Source organism: Alligator mississippiensis, chromosome 3 (genome assembly GCF_030867095.1).
Source record: "Alligator mississippiensis isolate rAllMis1 chromosome 3, rAllMis1, whole genome shotgun sequence".
NCBI lineage: Eukaryota > Metazoa > Chordata > Crocodylia > Alligatoridae > Alligator > Alligator mississippiensis.
This window is the reverse complement of record NC_081826.1, coordinates 268953647-268979525: the sequence shown is the minus strand read 5'-3', so window position 1 is coordinate 268979525 and position 25879 is coordinate 268953647. Positions and strand designations below refer to the sequence as shown.

General features: G+C 46.3%; 1 protein-coding gene across 1 annotated transcript; it reads right to left on the bottom strand.

Moving 5' to 3' along the window:
- Positions 1 to 244: 244 nt before the first annotated feature.
- LOC102566383 (granzyme A) lies at positions 245 to 16803 on the bottom strand. The gene is made up of 5 exons (XM_014594132.3): positions 16725 to 16803; positions 16483 to 16627; positions 13596 to 13743; positions 6555 to 6821; positions 245 to 1759 (listed from the first exon to the last, which is right to left on the bottom strand). The coding sequence occupies exons 1-5, from the start codon at positions 16783 to 16785 to the stop codon at positions 1607 to 1609; spliced, it is 774 nt and encodes a 257-aa protein (XP_014449618.1). The 5' UTR covers positions 16786 to 16803; the 3' UTR covers positions 245 to 1606.
- Between the last annotated feature and the right edge of the window lie 9076 nt (positions 16804 to 25879).

Sequence of the window (25879 nt, the reverse complement as noted above, 5' to 3'; positions counted from 1 at the left end):
GCCCTACCTCTTTGAGCCTTTCCTCCTAAATCTTGCCTCTCAGGCCCCTAATCATTTTTGTCACTCTGTGCTAGACTCTTTTCCAATGAAGAAAGAGATCTTCTAAAGACAGGCTTTACAACTGAGTATTATTATTTGTTGTTTTAAATCTATATTTCATCTTAATTCTGTCTCCATTGCAGGCCTGAGCCAATGCATTGAGATCTGTGAGAATCTTTCAATTTGCCTTCAGTGAAAAATGAGTCTTGTCTCCTTGAGTTTGCATTTTACTTCACCATGTGACAGACTGTTAACACAGCTTTGACATTTTCATCATCAAGTCTCCTCGCACACAACTTCTGGTCAGAACCAAGGTCTGTATAAATCTCACAAACAATGACTTATTGTATTTATTTTATTTCTTACCTATTTGGTAAAGTACCAGTCTAGGGGTACTTTATAAATCTTAAAATTGTAACATCCAAGACAAAAATTCTATCCATGAGCAGAGCAATCAAACAACCATGAGAATCTTCATATCAAGAATATGAACTCATCCTTCTCCAAAAATACTGATAAAAAAGGACTAAAGTCAATGGATACGTGCCCAGCTATCTATATGGCCATTCTTAGAAGGTTGACAGGTTGCTGGGTGATCTAGAGCACATTTATTTTCATGAACTCCCAGCCACTTTGATGGAAGTTTGATTAGGGTAAAGAAGTAAAATTGCTTCTTCTTTTTTTTTTACTTAAAGTAAAATTGCTTTTTGCACAAGAACGTTCCTTCTTTCTTCAGCATTTCAGGCATTAAAATATTGTTCTAATTAGCATTGTGTGAAAAATTGATGTATTAAATCAGGGGCCTGAACCAAAAAGATTGGGGGGGGGGGGGAATAATTCAGGGTGGACCTGTAACATTTTTTTCCCTTGCAAAAAGGAGGGAAAAAAGCGAATTGAACACAATTCAACCTGAAATGAATTTTTTGTTGATTTTCTATATTTTAACCCTTTAAAATAAGTTTAATTTTATTTTTAAATGAAATATTTTGAAATAAGTTGAAATATTTCATTTTGGAGCAGGTCAAAATGAACTGTTTTAATTTTTCAAAATTATTTTTCTCAATGATTTCCCTGTGAAAATGTTCATGGGACCTATTCAACAAATAGTTCCCATCGATCACAAAGTTCATATTTTGATGAATAAACTATTTCTCAAAAATTAACTATTCATAAAAAATCCCCAGCCCTAATCATGATGACTATGGTGCGTAGTATCCTGCCATCATACTTAAAATTTTAAAGTTTAAAGAGTTTTCTTGACTTTAAAAAAATGTTAACGTTTAAAACATGGTGCAGTCTGACAAAAAACAGATGCATAAAAGAGATGGTCTGCTAAAAGGGATGAAAATGTTTATGATCTGCCTGGTTGGGGATATTTTGAGATGCCCTCTTATAGGAGAAGATGCTCAGAAAAAGTGTATTATACAGGATTCACCATCATACACATTGAAATGCATTAATAATATATAAAATAACATTGTTGTGCTCATAATATTGTTTTGCCCATTGATGGTTACTGAAGTTAATGCCTTTCTCACTGGGAAGTGAGAACTGATCACCATTGCTCTCAGTAGTTGTCAATTATTTTCTTTATCCAGTGAAGGTATTTTTCTGTCAGTCGTGTATAAACTCCAGGTTTCCGCATTTTTCCACAACCTTTTCCAAAAGAAATGATTCCACTGTATTTACCAGAACATATTAGTGGCCCACCTGAATCTCCCTAAAATATAAAATACAGTGTTAATAATATGTGCCTAAAAATCTCAAAATGAGCACCCAAAAATTGGGCAGCTACAAATGAGTGAAACCAGGATCCAAGTTTTCTATTCACCATGGAAAAATATAGTAAAACCCAGATTTTTTTCATTTTAAGGAGAAAAACCCAATTTTTCTTATTTTGAGGAGGAAAAATCCTGGATTTCCTCCTTTAAGGAGTAAAACATGGGAAAAGACAGGTTTCCCCTTGCAGGCCGGCAGAGATCCAGCATGCAAGCAACTGGGGGGAGCAGGAGGAGTGTGGTCAGGTGTGGGGCACACATGCACATGACAGCCAGGCAGCCTAGAGAGCAGGTCCTGCAGCTCCCTGCGGGTAAGCTGGGGGGAGGGATTGAGGCCCCCATAGTGAGGGAGGGAACTGGGCAGGGCTGGAACTGGGGATGGAGCTGGGGCTGGGGCTGGGGCTGCTGCCACCCAGCTGGGGTGCTGCTTGGTGCTTGCAGCCTGGGGTCATGTGCAGCTGAAGGGCTCAGAAGAAGCGGGACTGAGCCATGGGTGGCTCATCTGGGGGGCAGCAAGGGGACTCCCACCACTCTGTGCACTCTTGGGAGGGAGAATGGGGGGCACATCCCCCCAGATTTGTGCACTGGGTGGGGGTGGATGCAGGCTGCCCGCTGCAGGCTCAGGGCTCCCCACCCTGATGCCCTCCCTCCAGGGCCTCTGCAGCCCAGCAGGTGGGACCCAGCACAGCAGGGCAAAGTGGAGCTGGACGGGGAGGCTCGTGCCAGCAGCAGCAAGGGTGGTGATGTGGAGTTGATCTCCCTGCTGCTGCCAGAAAGGCAGGGGTTGCTTCACCATAGAGCTGCAGGGCTCCCAGCAGCAGCACAAACCTCCCCACCCTGCTCTGCCCTGCTGCGCTGGGTCCCACCAGCTGAGCTCCAGAGGCCCTGGGTGAAAGGGCAGCAGGTCAGGGAGCCCTGCTCTCACAGCCTTCATCCCACATCTGCACCCCCGCCCCTCCACAGGCTCTGCTCCAGGCATGCTGCCCAGGGGGGAGGGGGAACCAGGCCCCATGCTATGCAGCAGCTGCCACCTCCCGCAGGTGTCAGCCAGGTCTGCTGAGGGTTCAGGGGACTGCAGACTCAGGACCCTGGCTCCATAGCCCTGGCCCTTCTGGCAGGGCTGGGGAGTGAGGAACACCAGCGGGGGGGGGAACGTCAGTCAGGAATGAGGGGCACCAGCAGGGCCCAGAAGGCTGTTGATGGGGAGTGAGGTGCACTGGCAAGGCCAGGGGCCTGTTGGTGGGAAGTAAGGGGCACCAGCAGGGCTGGGGAGCTGTGGTTTGGGAGTGAGGGACAATGGCATGGGCAGGGCACTGGCATATCAGGGCTGCTCTGCACCACAAAGCAGCAGGGGGGACAGCCACAGCTGGACCCATGTCCCGGTGAGTAAAGGGGGCAGATAGAGCTCTGATTTTCCATGATAAAAAAACCCCCAAAATCAAATACCAAGATTTATAGGTATTTAGAATTTATTTTATTATAGTGATTGAAGCCCTGGTAGGTTTCCAAATTGCTTTAAAATTGTAAGTATATCAATAAAACATTGTGTTTTACTGATACCTATATAGTGGTGTTTCATTTTAAAATCACAGAAAATTGTGGATTTGAGGTTTTTTAAAATCAGAGAATTCATGGTTTATTTATTTTTTAAAGAAGAGATTTTGCGAATTTTAAACAGCAAAAACCAGGTTCCCTGGTAAACACTTTGGGGAATGCTAGCCCCTGGCTAGTCCTGTCTGTGAAATGATTCTATTAACACATGTCTGGGTACATCTATATAAGACACTTTACTGGGCAGCAAATGAATTTGCTGCACAATAAAGCGTCACCGTCTACACGTGCACAGCAATTAAGGTGCAGTAAACTAATTTTCTACACTGCCAGATAGTCCCATTAGATACATGTGGTATCCAGCAGCACAGTGAACTAGTGTGCTTAAACACATGTGTAGACAGTGATGTCAAGATTAGTTTACTCAAATTGAGCCACTGTATATTCAGTCGCATTAAGTGCACATGTAGAAGTGCCCTCAGTTTCACAGTGGGAGTCTGAGGCCTAAATAATTAATTATTTGGGAGGCTCTTTGATGAAAGGCATTACTAAACTATGTAGTTAATCTGTCTTAAATAATATTTTTGATCTTTAATGTGGCATATTTCAGATGGCTGGTACTTATTATTTTCTGCACATTTGCTTTCCTATTTCTCATCCTTCCTAGTTTTGTATAAATAAGTATTGCCTATTTAAATTAGTTATAGCTTACTTGAGTTGTATAGGAGTACCTGAGGCCCATTAAATCCTAATACTATCCAAATACATATGGAGCAGACATTTGTCATATTGAATGTAATAGTTTGAATGTTTGTAATAGTTGCCCATTAGCCAGTTTAGAAAAAGACAAAGATTCATCTTCTTATCTAGGCCATTGTTTTGGCCTACGTGCGGAAGGTCCTGGCCTTGCTCAAAGTCTTAACTCTTGAATTTTATCTCTAGAGGCCTTTAACAAAGTTAACATAAAAATGACCCTTAAGCAAACGTCCCAAGAGATCAAACCCTAGGAGCATTTGAAAAGAGATTGTAAAAGAAAGGTCACTGCAGTGGTGTGGAAATCCCCCAAAGTAACTGAACAGTCAACAAAAGAAACTGAACCCAGCAGAAATCTGTTAAGAAAGATCCAAGCCCAAATTTGGGAGTAGTGACAGGTTTGGGTAGGAGGGGCCCAAGACGGCAACTCACTCAATAAAAACTGTAACCTACTGTCCCAATTTGGAGGTAACCTCACTTGCAGAACATCGAAGGAAGAATCGCAAGTATAGGCCGGATCAGACTGATCACCTGAACCACCCCCTCCGTGAACACGAATCTCTTAGTTCACGTTGAAGCTGCGGAGCGCCCAAAAGGGACTGAAGGAAGGGGACTTGTTCCTATTGCTGCTGAGGCCAGCCCATTGAACTGTATTGCTGAGGCCAGCCCATTGAACTGTACTACTGAGGCCAGCCCATTAAATTGTACTACTGAGGAATGAAACCATATTTAGGTGTTTGGCTTCTTGGAATTCTAGGATTGTAAGTATAATATAGTAATAACTTTTTTAGTTCAAATTATATAGTTAGTTATAATTGTAATTATTTTAAAGAAGTGCATTTGGAGCATTGTTTCTGATATATGTAGTTATTGTATTCTTAATGTTTGTGGTATTTCTTAAAGCTAAGCAGTGTTATATGCATAGCAAAGACATTTAAAATAAAATTGCATTGTATGAATTAAGTGTGCAATCATTGTGAAATCGTGCAATCAACTAAATACTCCCCTAGCCAGTGCATCAAACAAATCAGTAAGTTGTGTGGGATCTTCTCTATTCCATAACCCACTAGAGACAACATTGTGTGATAACTGTTTTCAGAAGAAGGACCATATTTTCTCACATACAACACACACTATTTCCCCCCAAATCAACTTTCCCTCAACTGAGATGCATGCATTAAGTGGGAAAAGCTGATTTTCTGCCTGGGATAAAAGTACCCTATGATAGAAGCAGTTTGGGATAGAAGCACCTTTGATTCCTGCTCCACAGCTATAGTACTGCTATTCAAGCAACTAAGGGAGTCAGTTGACTAAAAGATCATTGTTCTTCACTCCACATGAATTAGCAATCATCTCTTCTTTGTAATTGTTTTGATGCTCCACTAATCAAGCTAACCTAAAATTTCCTAGGGCAATTTTGCTGTCTACTAACTATGCCTGGTCTCTCTCCTCCTATTTTACAGTCCTGGAGACTCTTTAGCTCTTTCCAAAATCCACCCATAGATCTACCCAAGGAGACTAGTCTTCAGCAGTAGCTAGGGTTTCAACATTAGTTAAGACAGAAAGGGAGGGTGAGTCAGCTGAAAATTAGGCTCTATCCTTGCTCTATGCAGCCATAACTCTGGAAAAAATGTTTTGTTCATTCTGCCTTTCAAAAATAAAGTGCATATTATATTTCAGGACATGTTATGTGGGAAAATATGGTATATCACAATGTTCATAACAGGAATAAAGATGGTGTTTAGCTAGGAACTTTGATTCTCATGTCTTTAGCAAAAATATCAGTGAATTACTGGATGCCTTCAAAAAAATATAATCTGCCTGGCAACTGACTCCCCAGCCCAGCCCCTGGCTTCTTTACTTTTCATTCCATCCAGGAAGAGCACACAACAACTGCTGAAACTTCCTTAGCCTGACGAATGGTTTTTGAACCCGAAAGCTTGCTTAATAACTATTCTCCAACTATTTGGGTTGGTCTAATAAAAGATATCAAATGCACCCAAGGAACCTTGTCTGCCTATGTCCTTAGACCAACACGGCTACAACCTACACCCCTTCACACATAAAAGGCATCTGAATGTTTGTGGAGATAACTACTTTGCCATCCTTTGCTCCTTTATATTTCTGGTGAAGTGGAAAGTTCCTAATTATTCCTCTATGGTTTTTAATCATCTTCCAGGTATTATTCAGAGCCCATTTTGTCACAGCAAGAAATAGTGGCAGAAAGAGGCACTACATTCTTGCACGGATTTAGCTGTGATTTTAATACTTCCAACACAGAGTAGGCAACAATAAAATCCATTGTAAATATGGTTAAAAGCACACACTCTGAGTGAGATCCATTGTAAGGTGCTCTTTTATGTCATTTAGAGTAAAAAAGAATCAAGCTGTTAAAAAAAAGTCTCCACTATACCTTGCAAATTCACCACTCACCTGACAGGCATCACTCTTTGAAAATGCGTTATTCCACCCAGCACACAACATGTTGTTGGTTATTTTTATCTGTTTTTTATAGTTTCTGCTGCAGGTTTTCCTGTTGATGATTTTAACAGTTGCTTCCTTAAGACACTTTGAGGGCTTCCCTGAAGATGTGACTCCCCAGCCTGCCACCTGACACTTTGTTCCAGCTTTAATATCTTCATCACGTGAAGGTAGGGGCAAAAGAGCCACATATTGATTTAAATTTGCACTACCATTTAACTGGGGGGGGTGAAAAAAGCAGGAAGAAAATGATCAGTGCCATACAGAAAGGTAAAAAAAAACATGGTCACTCATTTTAAACAGCTGTTTAGATTTCTATTTAAACTGTTTTTTCTTTCTAATAAATCATTCTTTTCACATTCCTTAGCTCAGTTACACCAGTTAAAATTCAGAAAGATTCTATTCCAGTTTTGCAGCAGTGGAGATGAATGAGCTAAGTATATAGTGATTAGTCTAGAAGTTGCTCGACTGAAAACCTCATAATGATACTGCTGTGTGTCCTGTAGCAGCAGAGAAAAGGAATAACAATGAAAAGAGAAATCTAAGAATGATCAGGAACAACACAGGAGACATAGATTAGGAAAAATTAGTCTTCCTGGGTGCATCTACATGAGACGTTTTAATGCCATGTAGTGTAGTTTACTGTACAGTAAGTGTGCACATCTACATTAGCACATGCTTACTATGCAGTAAACTTCACTACTCGCAAGTAAATTTTCTACCTGCAAATGCAAGTATTAAATTTATTCACAGTAATAAATGTGCAGTAGCACACATGTAGACACCAACTGGGAGTAAGTTTGCTCCCAGTCAGCCCTGTGACTAGGGGGCCAGCGTGAGCTCAGCCCCAGGAACCTGAGGCTGGGAGCCTCTCCTGCCTCAGGGCTGGGCTGCCTCTGTGGCAGCCCCAGCTGCAGGCCCTTTAAAACCCTGCAAACATTTTGAGCCCTGGGGCACACCAGGAGGGAACCTGGGGGAACTCTTGACCTCTGCACTGCTGCCCAGGCTGCAAGCTACCTGTGCCAACCTGCCCACACCCTGGTGATGCTTCCTTGGCACCACAGTGCCACACAGCTGCCAGGCCCATCATGTCCAGCCCTGTAGGCCATTGCTGGCTGTTTTCCCCCTGCACTATCAAAGCTCAGGGCCCCTTGCCAGGTGTGCAGTTGCACACAGGGCACCATGGCCATCAGTAGTAGCCTGGCATAGTAGGTTGGGCACCCCTCAGTCCTCACAAACAACTTATAGCGCAGCACCTGGGACATGTGCAGCAGGGGTAAGCTCGGGGCACAGCATCAGTGTGGGGCCGGGGGACTGGCCCCAAGGCACTTCCCCAGAGAGGCCCCGCTGTGGGGAGGGCAGGGGCAGGGTCCATCTCACAGTCATCTGGGAGCCCCATGCCCTCCAAGCCCAGGCACTGGGAACTTGGCAGCAGCACAGGAAACTGGCTGGCCTGAAGAGGGAAAAAGAGGGAAGTGGGGTCTGGAGCCATGGTAGTAGGTGCTTCCAGGAACAAGGCCTGTCCCAGCCTAGGAAGGGGAGAGAGGAGGCAGGCTGCCTACGGCCAGCACCCAGCAGCCCACCAGCCCCCGGGAAGCAAGTGGGGATGGGAGGCTCAGCCTGCAGCTGCCTGGGCCCAGGTCTGCCTGTACAACTTACCATGGTCCATGGGCACTTGTGCATTCCTGACACCTGATCTGAAGCCAGGAAGTGCACAGGTCCCTGGTACAAAGCATCTTATCTCAGAAATGTTGCAGACCCTCACAAACACCCTCTTTCTCATGGTTCTACAGGCCCTGCAGCTGCACTTGGGGTAAAGGCTGCAGTTGGCAACCGGCATATGGCCTCAGGATCACCCATGCCCATGGCTGGGGCCCTGCAGATGTGCCAGCTCCACAGGAGGAGGATCCAAGACTGAACTCTCCTCCTAGACTGGATGGTGACAGCCTCAGAGGACTGGATGGAAGGTAGATGCATGGGCGTGGCAGGCAGAGGACATCACCCAGCAGGACAGGTGATGGACAGAAGACATCACCTGTCAGGACAGGTGGCAGGAGGAGAACATGGCCTATGAGGACACATGGGACCAGGCACACCAGGAATTCAGGGCACAGCTTCTGGCCCTGGAGCAGGACCATGTGGACATCTTGCAGGAGCAGGGTGCCTCTGTGGCTAAGGAAGTTCAGGCCACAGAAGACAACCACTGTGTGCTGGACACCATCCTGACCCCGGAGGTCACATTTGTGCCACCGTCTGCTTGGTCCCCAACCATAGTCCCACCTGCCCCCTGGTAGCCACCCAGCAGTAGGCCCCCCCCCGCATGGGCCTAAGCAGAAGTCCAGCACCTCCATGAGCCAGGAGACCCTGCCCTGGCCCTCATCTCAGGTTCCCCACCACCTAATCCCCCATGCCTGGGCCCAGGCCCACTGCTTGCCCCGGCTGCATGCAGGCACAGATCTGCAGCTGCCTGCAGTGGCGCCAGGACTGCACACCAGCCCTGCTGGCCCTGGTCACCAGCTGCCAGAGGGGCAGCCACCCGTGCTGGGGGAGAAGCGGCCACTGTCGCCCATAGGCAAGCCCCTGCCTATTGGGCTCACTGTAGTATGTGCACCCATGGGGGAACAGCCAGAGGCTGGGGTCCTGGCTGCCTGTCCCCGGGCTCCACCCCCTAAGTGCTCCACCCCACAGTCACCCATTCTGGGAGGGCATGCACACAAGCACAGCACTTCACTTGTAAATAGTTCACATGGGGAAGAGGGTGTTTTATGGGTAGTGGATGGGGTGGATGGTGGAGGGGCTTTGGTGTTGAAGAGGGAGTGGGGATGGGTTCTGTTGTTGGGGAGGGAGAGAGGAGGAGGTCTGTTTTTTGTGAGGGCAATAAAGTGTTTTTCTGCAAACGGTCCACAGTGAACATGGTGCTGGGGGCAGGGGGAGGGGTGGGAGGATCTGGGCGTGGTTGTCCAGGTGGGCTACAGTGGGGAGTGCAGGAAAAGGTGGTCCACCAGTGTTTCTCACACCCAGTGCTCTGGCTCCCACTAGTGGGTGTGCAGCTCACCCAGGGCCTTGGTTGCAGGGGCCCTCTGGGGCCAACAGGACCAGCACCATAGCCAGCAGGAGCCCAGGGTACTAGGCATCACTGCCAGAAGCAAGGGCACAGGGAGGCAGAGGCTGTGGTGAGAGAGCCACTCCATGCTGGCCCTGGCCTCTGCACACTGCTCCTGGCTAGAAAAACAGCTGGCCAGAGAATAGGGAGTGGGGTTGCCTTGAAAAGATGGCTGCCAGCTGTGGCCAGAGCCTTGACCTCCCTCTGGTGGTGGCAGGAGCCCATTGTAGGGCCACAGAAGTGGGAGCAGTTTTGCTGCTAGGAGCAGCAAATCTGTTCCCACATCCTTGCACATGTAGACACCTACCCCAGGGGTGTTTACTCACAAGTAGCTTACTTTCAAATAAACTGGTCCCAGATCAACTGCATGTGTAGACACACCTCCTGTGAAAGGTTTGCCACAACTGCAGCAGGTTACAGGTCATTGTTCTGAACTCTGAAAAGTTCAGAAGTATTTAAACTGTCTAAGTTTCACACGATTCGCTGGCTTTTGTACGCCAGGCTTGCTCTTAAATCACCAATATGAGCCCTTCAAATGAGAATCAAACAAATATGCTAACTCCTCTCTGCCATAAGGTGGTCTAGAGTGAAAACTGGAAGAATGATGTTACAGCTGAAGTCAATGTTGAGCGAATTGGCTGTTGATAACTACAGATCACAAGGAAGGAGCAGTTTTTTTTTTTTCCAGCAACAAGCATCTGGTCTGTGAAATTCTCAAAAACCAGTGTATGAAATCACCATTTAATTGCTTGTTGCTTTGCTTTTGAACTGATGACTGATTCTGTTCACTAATTTGCCTGAAATCTCCTAAACCTATCATTCCCATGCTAGATTGCTAATAGCATCTGAAGATTCAATACAGTCTCAGTGACTACCCAGCTAATATTTTTTTCATATAACTCTGCAATTATTTCAGAAGCCAATCATTTTCCTTACATACTATATATACTCAATTTTTATAAGCACAGTTTTGACTTTTAATAAAAATGACTTCTTGATGAACACTTGGGTAATTTCAGGTTTTGCCTAAATAAGCATTGCTCTAGGACAGTGTTTTTCAACTGGAGTGCCAGAAAACCCTTTTAGGGGTGCTGCAGTGCTGGCACTGCCAATACTGCCACTGCTGCAGCCAGATGAAACTGCCCCACATGCCTCTTTCCTTTATTAGGTTTATATGTACCCCCTCCTGCCATAGTTACTTCCCAGTCCAGCCCACATACACCTCCTGGAAAAAAGGGTGCTGCTAAATTTAGAAAAGGTATGGAAAAGTGCCATAAGCCTAAAAAGGTTGATGACCACTGCTCTAGGATAACATCTTTTTCAGACACTTTGGACTAGCAGTGACACCTCTGTGAACACTCACTTACAATCCTATCTTACTGGGCAGTTGTGACTGTCAACAGAGTTCCTGACAACAGTTCACTTTTCTCCCATCCAAAATATCTCCCTGTTTTTGCATAGTCACTTGAGTCACAGATACAGCCCAGATTACTTTGCCTCCATGGTGTCAGTAGGCACATGTACATGTGCATTTGCTGCAGCACTAGTTTACTCACGAGTAAATTACTTGCGAGTAAATGGTGCCAGGCAGGTGTCTATATGCGCAGGGAAGCGGGAGCAGATTTGCTGCAAATCTGCTCCTGCTTCCCAGGGCCCTGGAATGGGCCCCTGCCACCACCAGGGAGAGCTCCAAGCTCTGGATGCAGCTGCCAACAGCTGGCAGCCCTCTTCAAAAGCCAGCCCCGCTCACTACTCTCTGGCCAGCCACCTCCCTGGCCAGAAGCAGTGTGCACAGCACAGGGATAGCATGCAGCAGTGCTCTTCCTGCTGCCTCTGCCTCCCCATGTTATAGCCCTGGCAACAATGACCAGTGCCCCAGGTTCCTGCTAGCCACTGCAGCAGCCCTACTGACCCACTGTGCTGACTGCTGCCTAGCCCACAGCCATCTCGCCCCTCCCAGCTCCCCCATGCATAGCAACCACCTGCCTGCCCATCATCCCAAAGCCACAGCAGCTCACCTACCATCTTAACCCCGTCTGCCTAACTGGACCCTGGTAAGGATGCCAATAATGGGCTCCATAATGCCACCACTGGGGCTGCCATTGCCTTCCTAGGCCTCTAGCCCTGCTGCCTCTGGGCCCTCCAGGCCAGCCTGGACTGGTGGCAGCATGTGAGATGTCAAGTAGTGACTGGAGGCTTCAGGGTGACCTGAGCCACCTTCTGGAATATCCTGGAGCAGCTCCAGCCACATCTGGAGCAGCAGGACACTGACATGTGGCCACCCCTCCCCATGGACACCCAGCTGGCCCGCACCCTGCTGAAGCTGGTCATGTCTGCCAGCCTGTGGTACATCGGCCACCTGTTTGACATGGGCAAGGCCACCACCGGGAGGCCATCTGGGATGTGCTGAGGGACATGGTGCTCCACATGCATGACCCCCTGTTGGGGGGGAGGGGGGTGTTCCATGCCCTGAGATTCCCCCAGTGCATGGGGACCCTGGACAGGACCCACATTCCCATCACCTGCCTGCCCCACAGAGACTGCCCCTATTACAGCTGAACAGGCTTTCATTCTGTGGTGCTCAGGCTGTCATGGACTACCGTGGCTCCTTCACGCACTTGAGTGCTGGTTGGGTGGACAGCACCCACAACACCTGCATCTGCAGGAACTCTACCCTGCCAGCCCTGGTGTAGAGAAGCCCCTTCGTGCCAGGGGTGCCAGACCTGCAACTGGGTGCTGTGGTAGTCCCACCTCTTGTCACTGGAGACTCTACCTGCCCACTCCTGCCCTGACTCATACAGCCCTACACCAGCCAGCTAGACCCCCACCAGGCTGCTTCTAGGCAGCAGTCTGCACATGCGTGAGACTCAGAAAGAGTCCACAAGATGAAGCTAGGTCCCAACTGACCACACTGCACTGTGGTGCCAGGCAGTGGTACCAGGGCACAGGCAAGCTGGTATGGCTATCCTGCAGCCTGCCCAGGGACACAGGGGCTGGGAGTGCCCTGAGACTCCCTGCCGGTGTGCCCCAGGGCTCTGAGTGCCTGCAGGCTTTTAAGGGCCTGAGGCAGGGGCTGCCATAGAGGCAGCCCAGCCCTGGGGCAGGAGAGGCTTCCAACCAGAATCCCTTGGGCTACCTTCAGGTCAGCCCCCTAGTGACAGAGCTGACCTGGGAGCAATTTTGCTCCTGGGTTGCATCTATACATGCATTACTGCACAGTAACTAATCGTAAATAAATATGATACAGCTACTCCTTTCTCAACATCCTAGTTACATTCTTGAAAAATGCGACTTTAAGCAAAATGATGTTAAGCAAATCCAATTATGTCACAGTAGTTACCAACTAGCAGGCAGCGGCCAAACAATGTTATTACTGAACCTTGCATGACTTTAAACGGGTATGTTCGCTATAGATCAGCAACATAATAATGAAACAATGTTAACCAGGACAACATTAAGTGAGGAGTACCCGTACCTGCATTTGTGGGCACCAAATTTACTTGTGATTAGGGTTTTTTACTGCACAGTCAGCATGCACACTTGTAGACACATGTGCTTACTGCACAGTAAACTCCACTACTGCACAGTTAAGTATCTCAAGTAGACATGCACAGTATGTCCTTTGAAACATACAACAGAAAGAATATTAGGAATTTCTGAAGTGCTTCTGGACTCAATGAGTTAAAGGGAGTTGCAGAGCAGAAAATGGGTATCAATTCCAGTGGTTGCCAGTGCTCCTGTAACTTCGCCTAGAAGAGCAAAGCCAGAAGCTGAATGTCCCATGGTGTTGCTAAGCTTTTAAAGTAATGTTTCCTTTAATACAGACACATAGCCAAAATGATCACTGGAAAATTGCTTGTGTAATAGTATAATAGTAATTAGCAGAATACCTTGAGGAGCATTATGTCGTTTTCTTTGGAAGAAGAGTTAAACTGGGGATTGGAACAGTGCCTCAAAACCTTAAATATCTGCTGTTCTTTTTCAGCTATGGATGGTTGATGGGCTCCAAGAACAACTTTAAGTTCTGATCTTCCCATTCTGTATGCAAACAAAATCCAGTACCAGAAAGTCATGACAGAGCTTAGCAACTTATTGTAGAATAATAGAGCCAGGTAATATCAAACTCATATTTTCATCATATATTCATATTAAAAAGCCATTATTTTTAAAAAGTTAGTGTTTCCTTAAATATACCTGTCAGATTGATGTATAGCCTTGCAATTTTATGCAAATTATTTATACCTAAATAAACCTGAAGTTTGAGTAGATTCTTGTCTGCCTTCTGAAGTAAGAAGGACATAAGTGTTTCACACACAAAAATAATATATCATATGTTAGATATGTACATTAGACTGAAATATGAGACTGCTATTCCATGCTAATTCATCTAAGAACAGAGAAACTAACATACTGATTAGATGAGTGGTCTATATCTAGTCTCATCTCTTGTCAGCAGTGATAGCCATACCAAATACTTGCCAATAAGCAGAAAGAAAATCTGTATAGGTGGTTATAAAATAAAACTTCCATACAGAAATTACTTGCCCATTAATTAGAGGCTGGATTATTCCTTGAAGTATAGGGGCTTATATTCCAACCAAATTCTAAATATATATATATATCCAAATCAATTGATCTATCAGTTTCAATATAAGATGAACATTTTTTGCTCCCCAAAATGAGTTTATTTGTTAGGGCTCTGTTTTTCTGTACTACATTGTCCTTAGGTGTAAGGCTCTTGTTAAGAAAAATGCTAATATTAATTTTTATATAAAAGTTATTTTCCAGTTGGAAATTATATACATTTTTCTTTACTGTGACCCGAGTCCAAAATAAAACTTTAAAGGCTGTCCTCTTAGGGCTTAGTCAGGGCAAATTTCCACTTGCTTGACTGGAAGTATGATCTGTATAATGATGCCTGAATTCAGCATGGAGAGATTTTTCCACTGCTGTCAGTGGATTCAGCATTGTACTTAAATTTATGTGCCTGATTTTAAGCATGAGAGCAGTCTCAAAGGAATCAGTGTGGCAACTCACATACTTCAGCTTAGGGATAGGTGTAAGAACTCTGTGGAATTGGGGTTGTAGCCCAGACCTGGATCACTGAAATCAACAGGACTTAGTTTCAGTCAGTACAGGATTAAGTTTTTACTAAAGAAATGGAGAAAAACAGGGCATCTTGGGCACATCTACACATGCAATTAGTGCTCATGAATAAACTCTCAACCTAAAACAATTCTAGGACCTGTGTGAAATTCAATGGGTTTTTCCAGCCACATAAAAAAAAAGAAAATATTTTTGGAAATGTTAAGGTTTTGCAATGAACTGCTTCAAATTTTGAGGCTGGATTCATCAAACTGAGGAATCAGCTCTGAATTCTTTCATTTTCCCAGATATGCCAAAAAAGTCAGGTTAACAGAAGGGGCACACTGAGGGTAAATTGTAAGGGACAGGACTAGGAACAATGGATTCAAATTGAAGTAGAGGAAATTTAGGCTGGAGTTTAAGAGAAACTTTCTGACCATGAAGGTGGTCAAGTTTTGGAACAGGTTACCTAAAGAAATTGTAGAATCTCTATCCCTGGAAATTTTCAAGAGCAGGTTGGATAGACACTTTGTTGTATACTTTAGTCAGGGATCATCCTGCCTTGAGCAGGGAGCTGGGCTTGATTCCTTTGAGAAGTCTCTTCCAGCCCTAGTTTCCTATCTATGATCCTATGTTTAAGGAGACTTCAAGTTTACAGGTAATCAGAATTAGCACAAAGATTACTCAATCTTTATCATGATAATCATTAAGGCAAAATAATTAGAGGAGTGAGAAATAACAATGGGTAAATATCTGACCTAAGAGTAAAAGGTGAAAATTAATCCCTGATGCAGACTGTAGAGGTCTCCCTTATCCTGAACTGATTCTAATTCTATACAGGCACCTATTCTGCCCAAAATATGTGAAACATCATCAGGAAAAACAAGAAACCTGAATTCTAGTTCCAACTCTACCATTCTTTTTTGTGACACAGACAAGTTAGTCATTTGTCTTTTCCCTTCAGTTTTCCTATTGCTACGACAGGGATAGTAACATTTCCTTATACATAGCGGGTATTTTGAGTCTCAGTTCATTAAAGTTTACAAAGCACCGAGAGACTTTCACATGGAAGATGAAGTAAGCAAAATGCATTGTCAGTGATCCACCTGGTGGTGTCCACACACCTTATTAATCACAATTCCTACTTCCCTAGTAGGAACATTAGATGTGCAAGGAGGTAAGGATTAGGCCCATTTTTCTTCTGCAGTGCGGACAAACTAGACTGGAAGCTAGGCTGTAACTATGAAATATTCTGCTTTTGGACTTCTGTCTGGTCCCAGAGAAGAACGGTTTGTATGTCAGCTACCAACCTTCCTGGGGCACTACCAAGTGAACTGAATTTTGCAAACACTGTGGTAGATTCTGCCATTCAAACCTGCACTGAAGAATACTTTGCTCCTTGGAGAACGTTGATTTCAGAAAAACTGCTGGTGCGTGAGTTTCTCACAGGGTGAAAGGGTGGTAAAAATCAGGGCCATAATAATGACTGTATTCAGTGCAATCTTGGACTTAAAAAAATATCTTTAGGCAGGTTTTAAGGGTCCTAGATCACCTGCTTGCTGACAGAATTGCTGTTTTTATCACTACAAAGATGCAGTACTCAAGTCTTCTTTATTTGCCTATTTGGATATTATAACTCACTTATTCATTTTCAGTTGTCAGAATATAAAAGGCATCTCTAGTAATACTCACAGTTTACAATGTGCTGCTGTCAAAATCCAGTTTTTTTCAATGAGAGCTCCCCCACACACAGTTGATCTGCCTTTCTGTATCGCAGCCATGAAAGGCCTGGAATGAGGAGCTACTGTATGTCCTCCAACAATCTTAATGCAGCCATCTGAAAAAGAAGAACTGAAAAAGCTTAGATATGTCACATATGCATAAACCAAGCTAAGAAGGTACATGTGTTCGTTTATTCTGAGAGACTTGCTTACACCTCAGGGGAAGGTTAACAGCTATTACAGAAAACAGCAAAAGCAACAGCCGACCCATCATGACTGTCTTTATTTTCAATGATACAGATTTTGATATTTATATTTTTCTTGCAGGAAGTTGTGGTTTGGCTGCATTTTTTAAATGCTGAGAGGCTTTGCAATCTGGTTCCCTTACTTTCAGTTTCTCATTAGAATGGTCAAACATGTAATGCAGAATGTAGAATATTGAATTCCTCTTACGTGCCCTGTCATATTTCTTTAAAACCAGCCCACTTCATGAATCCCCTGACTATTTTAAAGAATCTAGTAATTCAATCTAATGAGAACCCCAAATAAAGCACTGCTTTATAAGACAAAAGATATTATTCAAATTACAGACTTTAGCAGTAATGTGCAAACTAATGAAGATGCCCAGAAAGAAATAATGTCACAAATTGGCAAAGCACCCACCTTTACCAGCTCATAAGATTTGCTCAGTGAAGCCAATTCCAATGTTGTCTCCATCTTAATATGTGGCTGTGAAAGCTGGAAATGAACCCCTATACAGACAAACATTTAAATGCCTTCAAAAGCAAATGCCTTAGATCAGGGGTTCCCAAACTGTGGTACACATACCCCTGGGGGTACACAAAATATCTCTGGTGGGTACACAGGAGAAATTGTGATTGTGTAATGGCAGATTTAATTTTCATTATTATAATAATTAGAGTTTAAGGGGTTAAAATATCAAATGTATGCTGATAGGGGTATGTAGACAGCTGGTAAATATGGAAGGGAGTACACAATAAGAAAAAGTTTGGGAACCTCTGCCTTACATAAATAGTATGTATTAAATGGGATGAATGTATAACTGAGCCCAAGTTTGTCAGAGACTATCTTGTAGTTTATCCTGCAAAGAAGATGAAATTAAAGAGAAGAGGGGAGTTACCCAAAAAGGATGGAGAAAAAATGGAAAAAGGATGTGTTAAGAATGAAGCCAGAACATTTGTCCTAGGAGATGTGCTATTGGGCAGCTGGAGAAACAAATAAAAGGGACCAGCTGAAAGAATCCCTCTACTGAACACTATTCAGAGAAGAAAAAATTATGGGATCAGTAGCTGAGAAAACATGCAAAGATCAGCCCGAGCTAGCTAGGGGGAGTAGAGCCTTTATTTCTCCCCTACCCCGAGGCAGCTGATGGTGTAGGATTCAGATTCAGGGACCCTATAGCAAATGATACTACTAATCAGTAGGCTAAAATTCCATTGCATAATTAAAGCAAATCAAGGTACTGAAGGGGTAATTCTATATTTCTAAACATTTGAGTTATCACTGATTTTTTTCATGTACTCTGGTAAACCACAGCAAAAAGCACTTGACCAACCTGACGGTGGGTGGTTGGACCCAGAAAAGTATTACGCGAACAGGCCGGGGACGAAAGGGTTACGGGGCCTTGTTCCTCCTTCTCCTGTCTCTCCCTCCGTCCACAGAAAACACCAAGGAGGCGGTATAACAAATAAATGCTTTACTCACACTTTCGTATAGGTGGTTTCCTTTACAGCAGTTTCAAGAATAAACTCGCTGTTAACTCGAGAGCTCTAATTCGGTCGTGATGGGGGGCGTCCGGGGGGGAAGGGATTTCGTAGACGCAGGACCTCCGGTGAGGGTGATCAGGCCTCTCCGATATGGCGTGGGTCCCAGCTTTTTTGGTGCGCGCGCTTTTTCTTTTAAATGGGCTGCATCCGCCCGCCCCCTGCCAATCAGCCCAGGACCGCCGATCTCACAGCTATCAGGCCGCGCCCACTACTTCCCCCACGCCACGAGCACAACTTGCTCTCATGCTTGGCATTTGGTCATTTATATTTTCTTTTTCTTTATCACATGCCCCCTTGATCAAATGCCAAGCTCTAACATAGCGAGTAAGTGGGTACATACAAAATTGAAACGTACAAAATACAACATATCAAAAGTGTAAAATTTCACTCAAGACTTGCAAATAAGTCAGATAGTTAGTCAGTACTGAATCCAACTGCATTTGTCTAAATGCAGCACGGCGGTTTTTTGCCGGTGTCATCGCCAATGGGTTCACTCACAGCGACAGTTGTCCTGAATACGAGTTTCACACCATGTCATGCACCGGCAACTTCATACCGTTTTAGGCTGGAAAACAAAACTTGGGGTTCGTTAGTAATGTATACTAAACTGTGCTACGTCGACTTAGCCAATTATGGTGGGCCAAGACAGTGCGTGCGGGTGAGACTGCTTCAAGAGAGACAAAATAGGTATTCAGGTACTTGCCGGGTTTAAGTACAACACCAGGAGCTGGAGTTGGGCGCTTGCTGGTAGCTGTGGGAATGGCTAGCCACACTGTTTCTTGGAATGAGTAACATGGCTTCCAAGGCGGACGTGGCACCGGGGTGCGTTCATCCCACAAAGCTTTAGTGTCGTTCATGGCAATTAGTACATCTTTGTTGTACTTGGTCCAGTTCTTGAATGATCCATTTTCCTTTAACCTTAACTGTTCCTTTTATAGTCCTGTCTGGTGCTCCACGACACCATTGGACTGCAGGTGATAGGGTAGATGGTGATGCCACTGAACATTATGCTCTATCGTGAACCGCTCTAAGCCTTTGGAGTTAAAAGGTGGTCCTCCATCGGAGTGTATGATGTGGGGCACTTGCCAATGGGCGAAAGCAAGCTGTAGGCATCCTTGAATTACGGGAGCGGTGGTCTTCCTCGTGGGGAGGACAAGGATTTGACGGGTTCCCAGGTCTACGATTACTAGCCCCTTGTTTGGTGGCTTTGCTCCTGGGAGTGGCCCAAGCAGGTCCACTTGCCACACCTTACCTGGAGCAAAGTGTGCCGGGTCATAGGCACCCTTTTGGTGCTTGTGGTGCACTGGTTTTTCTCGTGCACAGGCAGAGCAGGCTTGGATTATTCTTTTCCATTGTTCTACGCTCGGTCCTTCGTTGCTTTGCTCCTTCCAGCGAGCTTGCACCCTTTTTGCTCCAAGGTGTCCCCAATGCTCGTGGAGCCAAGCAAGGAAAGGGTCGGTGTCTATGATGTCAATGGTGTGTAACTGAGGTATGTCCTTTTGGTTCACGGGTCCTCGGTATGCCAGTAGCTGATTTATGACAGCATGTACGGGGTCCGTGTCAGGTCGGTGAGAGCGCGTGTGCTTGATTAAGGGGCGAACAGAAAAACATAGTAAAGTGGCCTTGACATCGTCCCAGAGGGTTGTGTGTTCCGTAGCTTGTGCCATTCTGGTGACAATTCTGTATATGTATTCTGAGTCTAAGGCTATGATGGCTACCGGAAGCGTCCCATCGTGGTGACGGTAGGTGTGTTCAAGAGCTAGTTGAAAGCCTCGTAGTTCAGATGCTTGGACCGACTCTCCTGGATGGGACGTTTGGAGCTCGTAGTCGTGACAGGGGTCATAATAATATCCATATCCTCTGCCATCACGGGATGCACCATCTGAAGCTATCGATCCCAGGGATGTGGTCCCATACAATAGTACAGTGGGATCATCTTCTTCGGCGGCTGGAATTATTTCTCCATCAATGACTTGCCATGTCGACCAGTAATACTAGTGACGAAGGACTAGGGCGCTCCAAGTTTTTGCCGTGCCCTGATACTCCGGGTGGATTTTGCTGGGGTTAAGTAATCCCAGTGTGGTGCCGCCGGGTGCAACAAGTACACCTGGGCTCGTCGCGAGGTGTTCTCCTAATTGAGCCGCGAGCATGGCTTTCCCTAGACAACCATACCGATGTTGGTGGCTTTTGAGTGTGCGGTGACCAGTGTACGCGAGGTTCCCTGTTTTGGCGTCACTGGCTGTAAACCAGACATACTCCGTGGTGTAGCCCACGTGAACTGCCAGAAGATTGCCAGCGGGGGGTGTGATCAGACGCATCTCTTTAACCTCTGTCATGACGTTTTCCAGCGCGGCTTGGTCACGCTCACTCCATGGGACTCTGCGTCGTGTTTTCTTGCGAACTTGGTGTTGCAACGGCTAGATAACTTTTAAATGTGATGGCGTTATGAAATTGCGGAACCAATTTAGCTGGCCTAGCAGGCCTTGAAAGTCTGCCTGTGTGGTCAGCCAAAGTGAGGACAACTCAGGGGCAGCATTGTGCACCGTCCCCGATCGCCATTGTCCTGTGAATCGTGTCCCCAAAAACTTAATGTCCGAGGATGGCTCGCTCATGGACTTGGCCGGGTTTACCATCCATCCTTGATTGCTCAGGTGGTCCTTTAGGTCCGCAGTGGTAGCGCGGACCACGGCACAATCGTGCCCCATGATGACAATGTCGACATAGGTCCAGATGTGAACATCTGTGGTCTTTGGACAGGGACGAACAAAGCTGTCGATCGTCCCATTCATCGCTGTGGTTGCTAGTGCTGGTGCGTTGCGGTAACCTTGTGGACAAACCTTCCAGGAAAACATTTGTCCGCCTACGCACATATTAAGGATCCCTTGCGGGTCATTTATAGGGATCGAATAAAACATGTCCTTTAAGTCTAGTGTGGTGGCAAACCACTTTCCGCCCCTCTGCATCTCGGTTATGCCATCGAGGATGTCTGTGATGGTTTGTGCGGCAGGCATTTAGAGCGGGTTACAGCAATGATTTGCCTGTCGGTAGTCCACCACTAGACGAGCTTCCGTTGGTTTTCCCGGTTTGGGGATGCCCCATCCGGCTGAAAGGTAGGTGGAGGATTTTTCAGGCTGAATGCACCCTCGCTTGCACAGGTCAGCCAAGAGGTTTCGGATCTGGGGCTGCAGGTCAGTGTGTGTCGGGATTGGCTGATACCATCAGGGTATAGGGTTTGCTAGCATTGGCTGGTGTTTTTTGCCTGGTGCCACAGTCAACGGGAGTGCTAGGTATATGGCATTCTTTAAGGCCAATGTTTTCATTGCGGGGATGCCCAAGATGTTTATGCCCCCTAAGACTCCATACAGGGCCCTTTTGTTGATCCAAAACTTAATCACGGGCGCAGATGTCGTGGCATTTAGCCCTTGTACAAAGATGACTTTGGATGTCTTGACATGGGGCATTTCAGGTTTCAACACGTTTACTTGGTCCCCCGTATCTAGCAAAAAGCGTATAGGGTAGGGGTAGAATTTGCAGTTGCGCTCACACTATAGGTTGCGTGCGGGCGTTCGTCATTGGGGGGTCGGCCATCGCTGCCCGTGTCGACGGCCGCTACTCATTTTTTTCTCTGTCCGGCTCCTGCCCGCTAGACTTAAAGCCTAAGTTCAGCGCCAGTGTTCTTTGCCCCTCATCTCCTAACCCACGAAGCTGATTCTTTGTCAGGCCACTTTTGCTTAGCAGAAAGCCAAACATGGTGTGTTCCTCAGGTGTGCGGTCTGGTGGTCGTCCGAGCGGCGAGCGATCAGTTCGGGGTTTTCTAGGCAGTGCTTTCCACTCTCCCACCGCCTGTACTGCCGCTGGCGGGGTGAGCTTGGGTTCTGTTTTCCGCACTGTGGTAAGCTTTCCCAGCCTACTTAGGACGTTCCCTATTGGCCCCCCTACCAGCGGGTGTAATAACAAGCGAACATGGGTGTATTCGTACCTCCGTAAATTTCAACGCAGGCTTCTACTGCTGACGCAGACACAGGGACCTTGCCAGGATTGTGACACCAGTGATGCGGCCAAATACTGTTTGCCTGGTGTGGAGTCAGGGTCAGTGGCTAGCGTCCGGCGTCCCAGGTTAAGTAACTGGCTCCCGCTATTGCATACAGGAGCTGTGTGGGCGATGAGTCATCGGGTGGATCCGCATGCCAAGCGTGAGTTCGGCTTAGCAGTGCTGAGACCACGGCAGCACACAGAGGGATTGGCCAAACCTGGTTGCATAGTATTTGAGTCGTGTCGCTACACGCTCCTCCACTCCATGCGGGTTGGCGCATTAGGGTAGTACACTCCTCAGGGTCTACTAAATCTGACCTGTGTTCTAATATTAATCGTCCCAACCATATCACCAGTGTTTCACCCGGATTTAGTCGGGTGTCTTTTGCCAACTCTTGGAGTTCCCCTCTGGTGTGCATGCGGAAGGTAGTGAGGGTGTGGGTTCCCGCGCCATCGACGACAGTTTTCACTAAGGCTATGGGGTTCGCATGCAGAACGGGTGCACCTATGTCGGTGGGGAGGGCGGGATATAGCCGCGGCGGGGTGTTAAATGGGGGCGGTTCCTCAGGCGGGGCCGACGGGGTTTCGCTAGTGTCGGGGTTTCCCGCCCAGAACTTTTCGGCCACTCCCTCTTCTTCCCCCACGGCGCCATCTTTAAGCAGTGGTTCAGGCTGTGCAGCACTCTGCTGCGCAGCCATCCTAGTCAGCATATCTATCATGCTGGTTTGGTTCGCCGCATGTCGTAGTAGGGTGGTTACCGAGTGAAACAGGATATTAATCATCTTTCCTTTATTCCACTTTTGCCAAGTCCACCCTGTGGCGTCCCGTCCATCGGTCTCAAGACTCTCATGGAGTGCCGTTAGGATTTTGCTTTTGGTGCCCCTGGGATCGAGGTTGGGGCATCTGAATTTATCGGGGGGGGTTTCGCAGCCAGTCCCCTCCTTTAGGTACTGGATGCACCTGGCGTACTCTTCCGCAAGAGTGCGGTCATCTGTGCCTGTAGGCTTGGCACGGCTAGGTAACGCCTCTGGTTTTGTGTCGGGCGGGTGATAAAGAACCGTGGGGCTGGAAAGGAGGCATCCTAGGGCTGCGGGGCTGAGGCCGGACACGACCCATTCTTTAAGCGGCTCCCCGCTGCCCTCAGTTGGGTGGATGGAAACATAGCCCCCTATCTTCCCGTCTTGCCCAGCTTGATGGTACGCCACGTGGGCCCATAAAGTATCAGCGTCCGTGGTCGGCGGCCGGTGATGGTTCCCCCACGGACAATACCTGACTAGCTCATCAACATCTCCTTCATTCCCCTTTTGCCCCGAGGATCCTGTTCGTGACGCCATGACCAACCTGACGGTGGGTGGTTGGACCCAGAAAAGTATTATGCGAACAGGCCGGGGATGAAAGGGTTACGGGGCCTTGTTCCTCCTTCTCCTGTCTCTCCCTCCGTCCACAGAAAACACCAAGGAGGCGGTATAACAAATAAATGTTTTACTTACACTTTTGTATAGGTGGTTTCCTTTACAGCAGTTTCAAGAATAAACTTGCTGTTAACTCAAGAGCTCTAATTCAGTCGTGATGGGGGGCGTCTGGGGGGAAGGGATTTCGTAGACGCAGGACCTCCGGTGTGGGTGATCAGGCCTCTCCGATATGGCGTGGGTCCCAGCTTTTTTGGCGCGTGCGCTTTTTCTTTTAAATGGGCTGCATCCGCCCACCCCCTGCCAATCAGCCCGGGACCGCCGATCTCACGGTTATCAGGTCGCGCCCACTACTTCCCCCACGCCACGAGCACAAATTGCTCTCATGCTTGGCATTTGGTCATTTATATTTTCTTTTTCTTTATCACAGCACTATAACCATTGTGCAAAGAATACAGAAAACCTATAGTCACTTTAAAATACCATTTAAAAGATACTGCAATATAATCCTTCCAACGCCAACTAGCTCTTATTTTTATCCTTTTCTTAAAGAACTCTCCAGTTTGCTGAATAAAGTTACATTCAGCAAGGGGAATATTTGTGATGGAGAGAATATTACTACCTGTGGTCCTATTTGAAAATGTCTGATATTTGTATATTCAATAATATCCTAGTTTTCAAGGAGAATATCAGATTATTTCTCTCAAAATCTCTCCCTCATCATCCATTCATGGGATTATTCACATGGCTAAAATTAAACTTGCAATTAAGTTCTTTGGTGTATACAGCTCTAAAGGCAGGGCTATTGTTTCTGTGTTGTGCTCTGATGAAAGTATTCCCATGGCTGACCACAACGGGTATATAAGACTAAGGCTAGGGACAGAAGTTACACATAAACTGGTTCAAGTAATTAGAACCTGGTTTAAATTTGTAACAGAACAGAAGCTCAGTGCACGTAAACCACAAAATGGCTGAAACTGGTTTGAGATAAACCTGGTTGAATGTAGTATCAGACTTAACTGATTTGGGTCAAACCAGTTTATGCAACTTCTGTCCCAGACCCCTTCCTGGTTCAAGTTAAATCATAGTCCTACAGCGTCCCAGCATGCTTTCCAGTCCTGGGCTGGGCTGGGCTGTGCTGGGCTATCTGCTTCAGAGAGCAGGGTTGGCTCTGCCCCTCTGCTCCTTAGCTGGAGTAGTGAGGGCTGGTTGATAAGGGGGGTAGGGAGCCTGGCTGGGGATACAACTCAGTCTAAGCTGGGAGGAGGGAGGGGGAATGCCCCCCCACCCCGGCAAACCCTGGTTGGGGTCTGGGGGCAGGGAGGGGAGTTAAATATCCCTTCCCCAGCTCAAACTTAGTGCTGGTTGCAACGGTGGACTACAAATACCAGAGTAAAAACTGTGGACTTCCAAATACCTGGAAGCAGGAAGAGGAAGTGATGATCAACCCTTCAAAGTCCTGCTGCTGTAAGTCTGGACTGCAAATCCCAGAGACCTCAGAGGCAGCAGGAAAAGAAACTGAACCTGAGTCATGCTCTAGCGGCCCCTGGCTTCTGGCCTGAGCCAGGCATGTAGCTGCATTTCCTGAATCAAAGATAAATATCTGTTTACATCTGTTTCAATGTAATTTGTGCAGCTTAACTAACCTTCAAAGACTGAATCAATTCAGCCTTCGGCTTTTTGACTGTCTGTACCTAGCTTAAGTGATAATGAAAAAGCAGCTTCACTTTCTGGTCAAGTCAGAGTGGTCTGTTTTTCTGGAATATATTGGGTGCATCTACATGAGATGCTAACTGCACAGTAGCCTAACAATACTGCACAGTAGCATGTCATGCACAAACAGTGCTAATAAGGTACTGCACAGTATTATTAAGCTACTGAGCAATAGTGTCACTTAAAAGGCATGTGCCAGCACTACTACACAGTAACGCCGGTTACTGCACATTAATTTATTACTTGATTATACAAGTACTAAACTTAATGTGCAGTAACTGGCACATGAATGAACATATAGGCACACCCAATATCTAACATTTTCTTTCCTACATTAAATATATGTGGATTAGTCAGCAATGGCGGTACCTGAATACAGCTAACCATTGGTTGTCCGGGGGCTCTTTAATTTAACTGGATTTATTTA

Coding starts and splice junctions, on each gene's coding strand:
- LOC102566383 (XM_014594132.3), bottom strand. CDS start 16,785: ATGATGGGTCGGCTGTTGCTTTTGCTGTTTTCTGTAATAGCTGTTAAC. Junction 16,628..16,724: donor TGTTAACCTTCCCCTGAGGT/GTAAGCAAGTCT, acceptor CTTCTTTTTCAG/ATGGCTGCATTAAGATTGTT. Junction 13,744..16,482: donor ACAGCAGCACATTGTAAACT/GTGAGTATTACT, acceptor GTTTGCATACAG/AATGGGAAGATCAGAACTTA.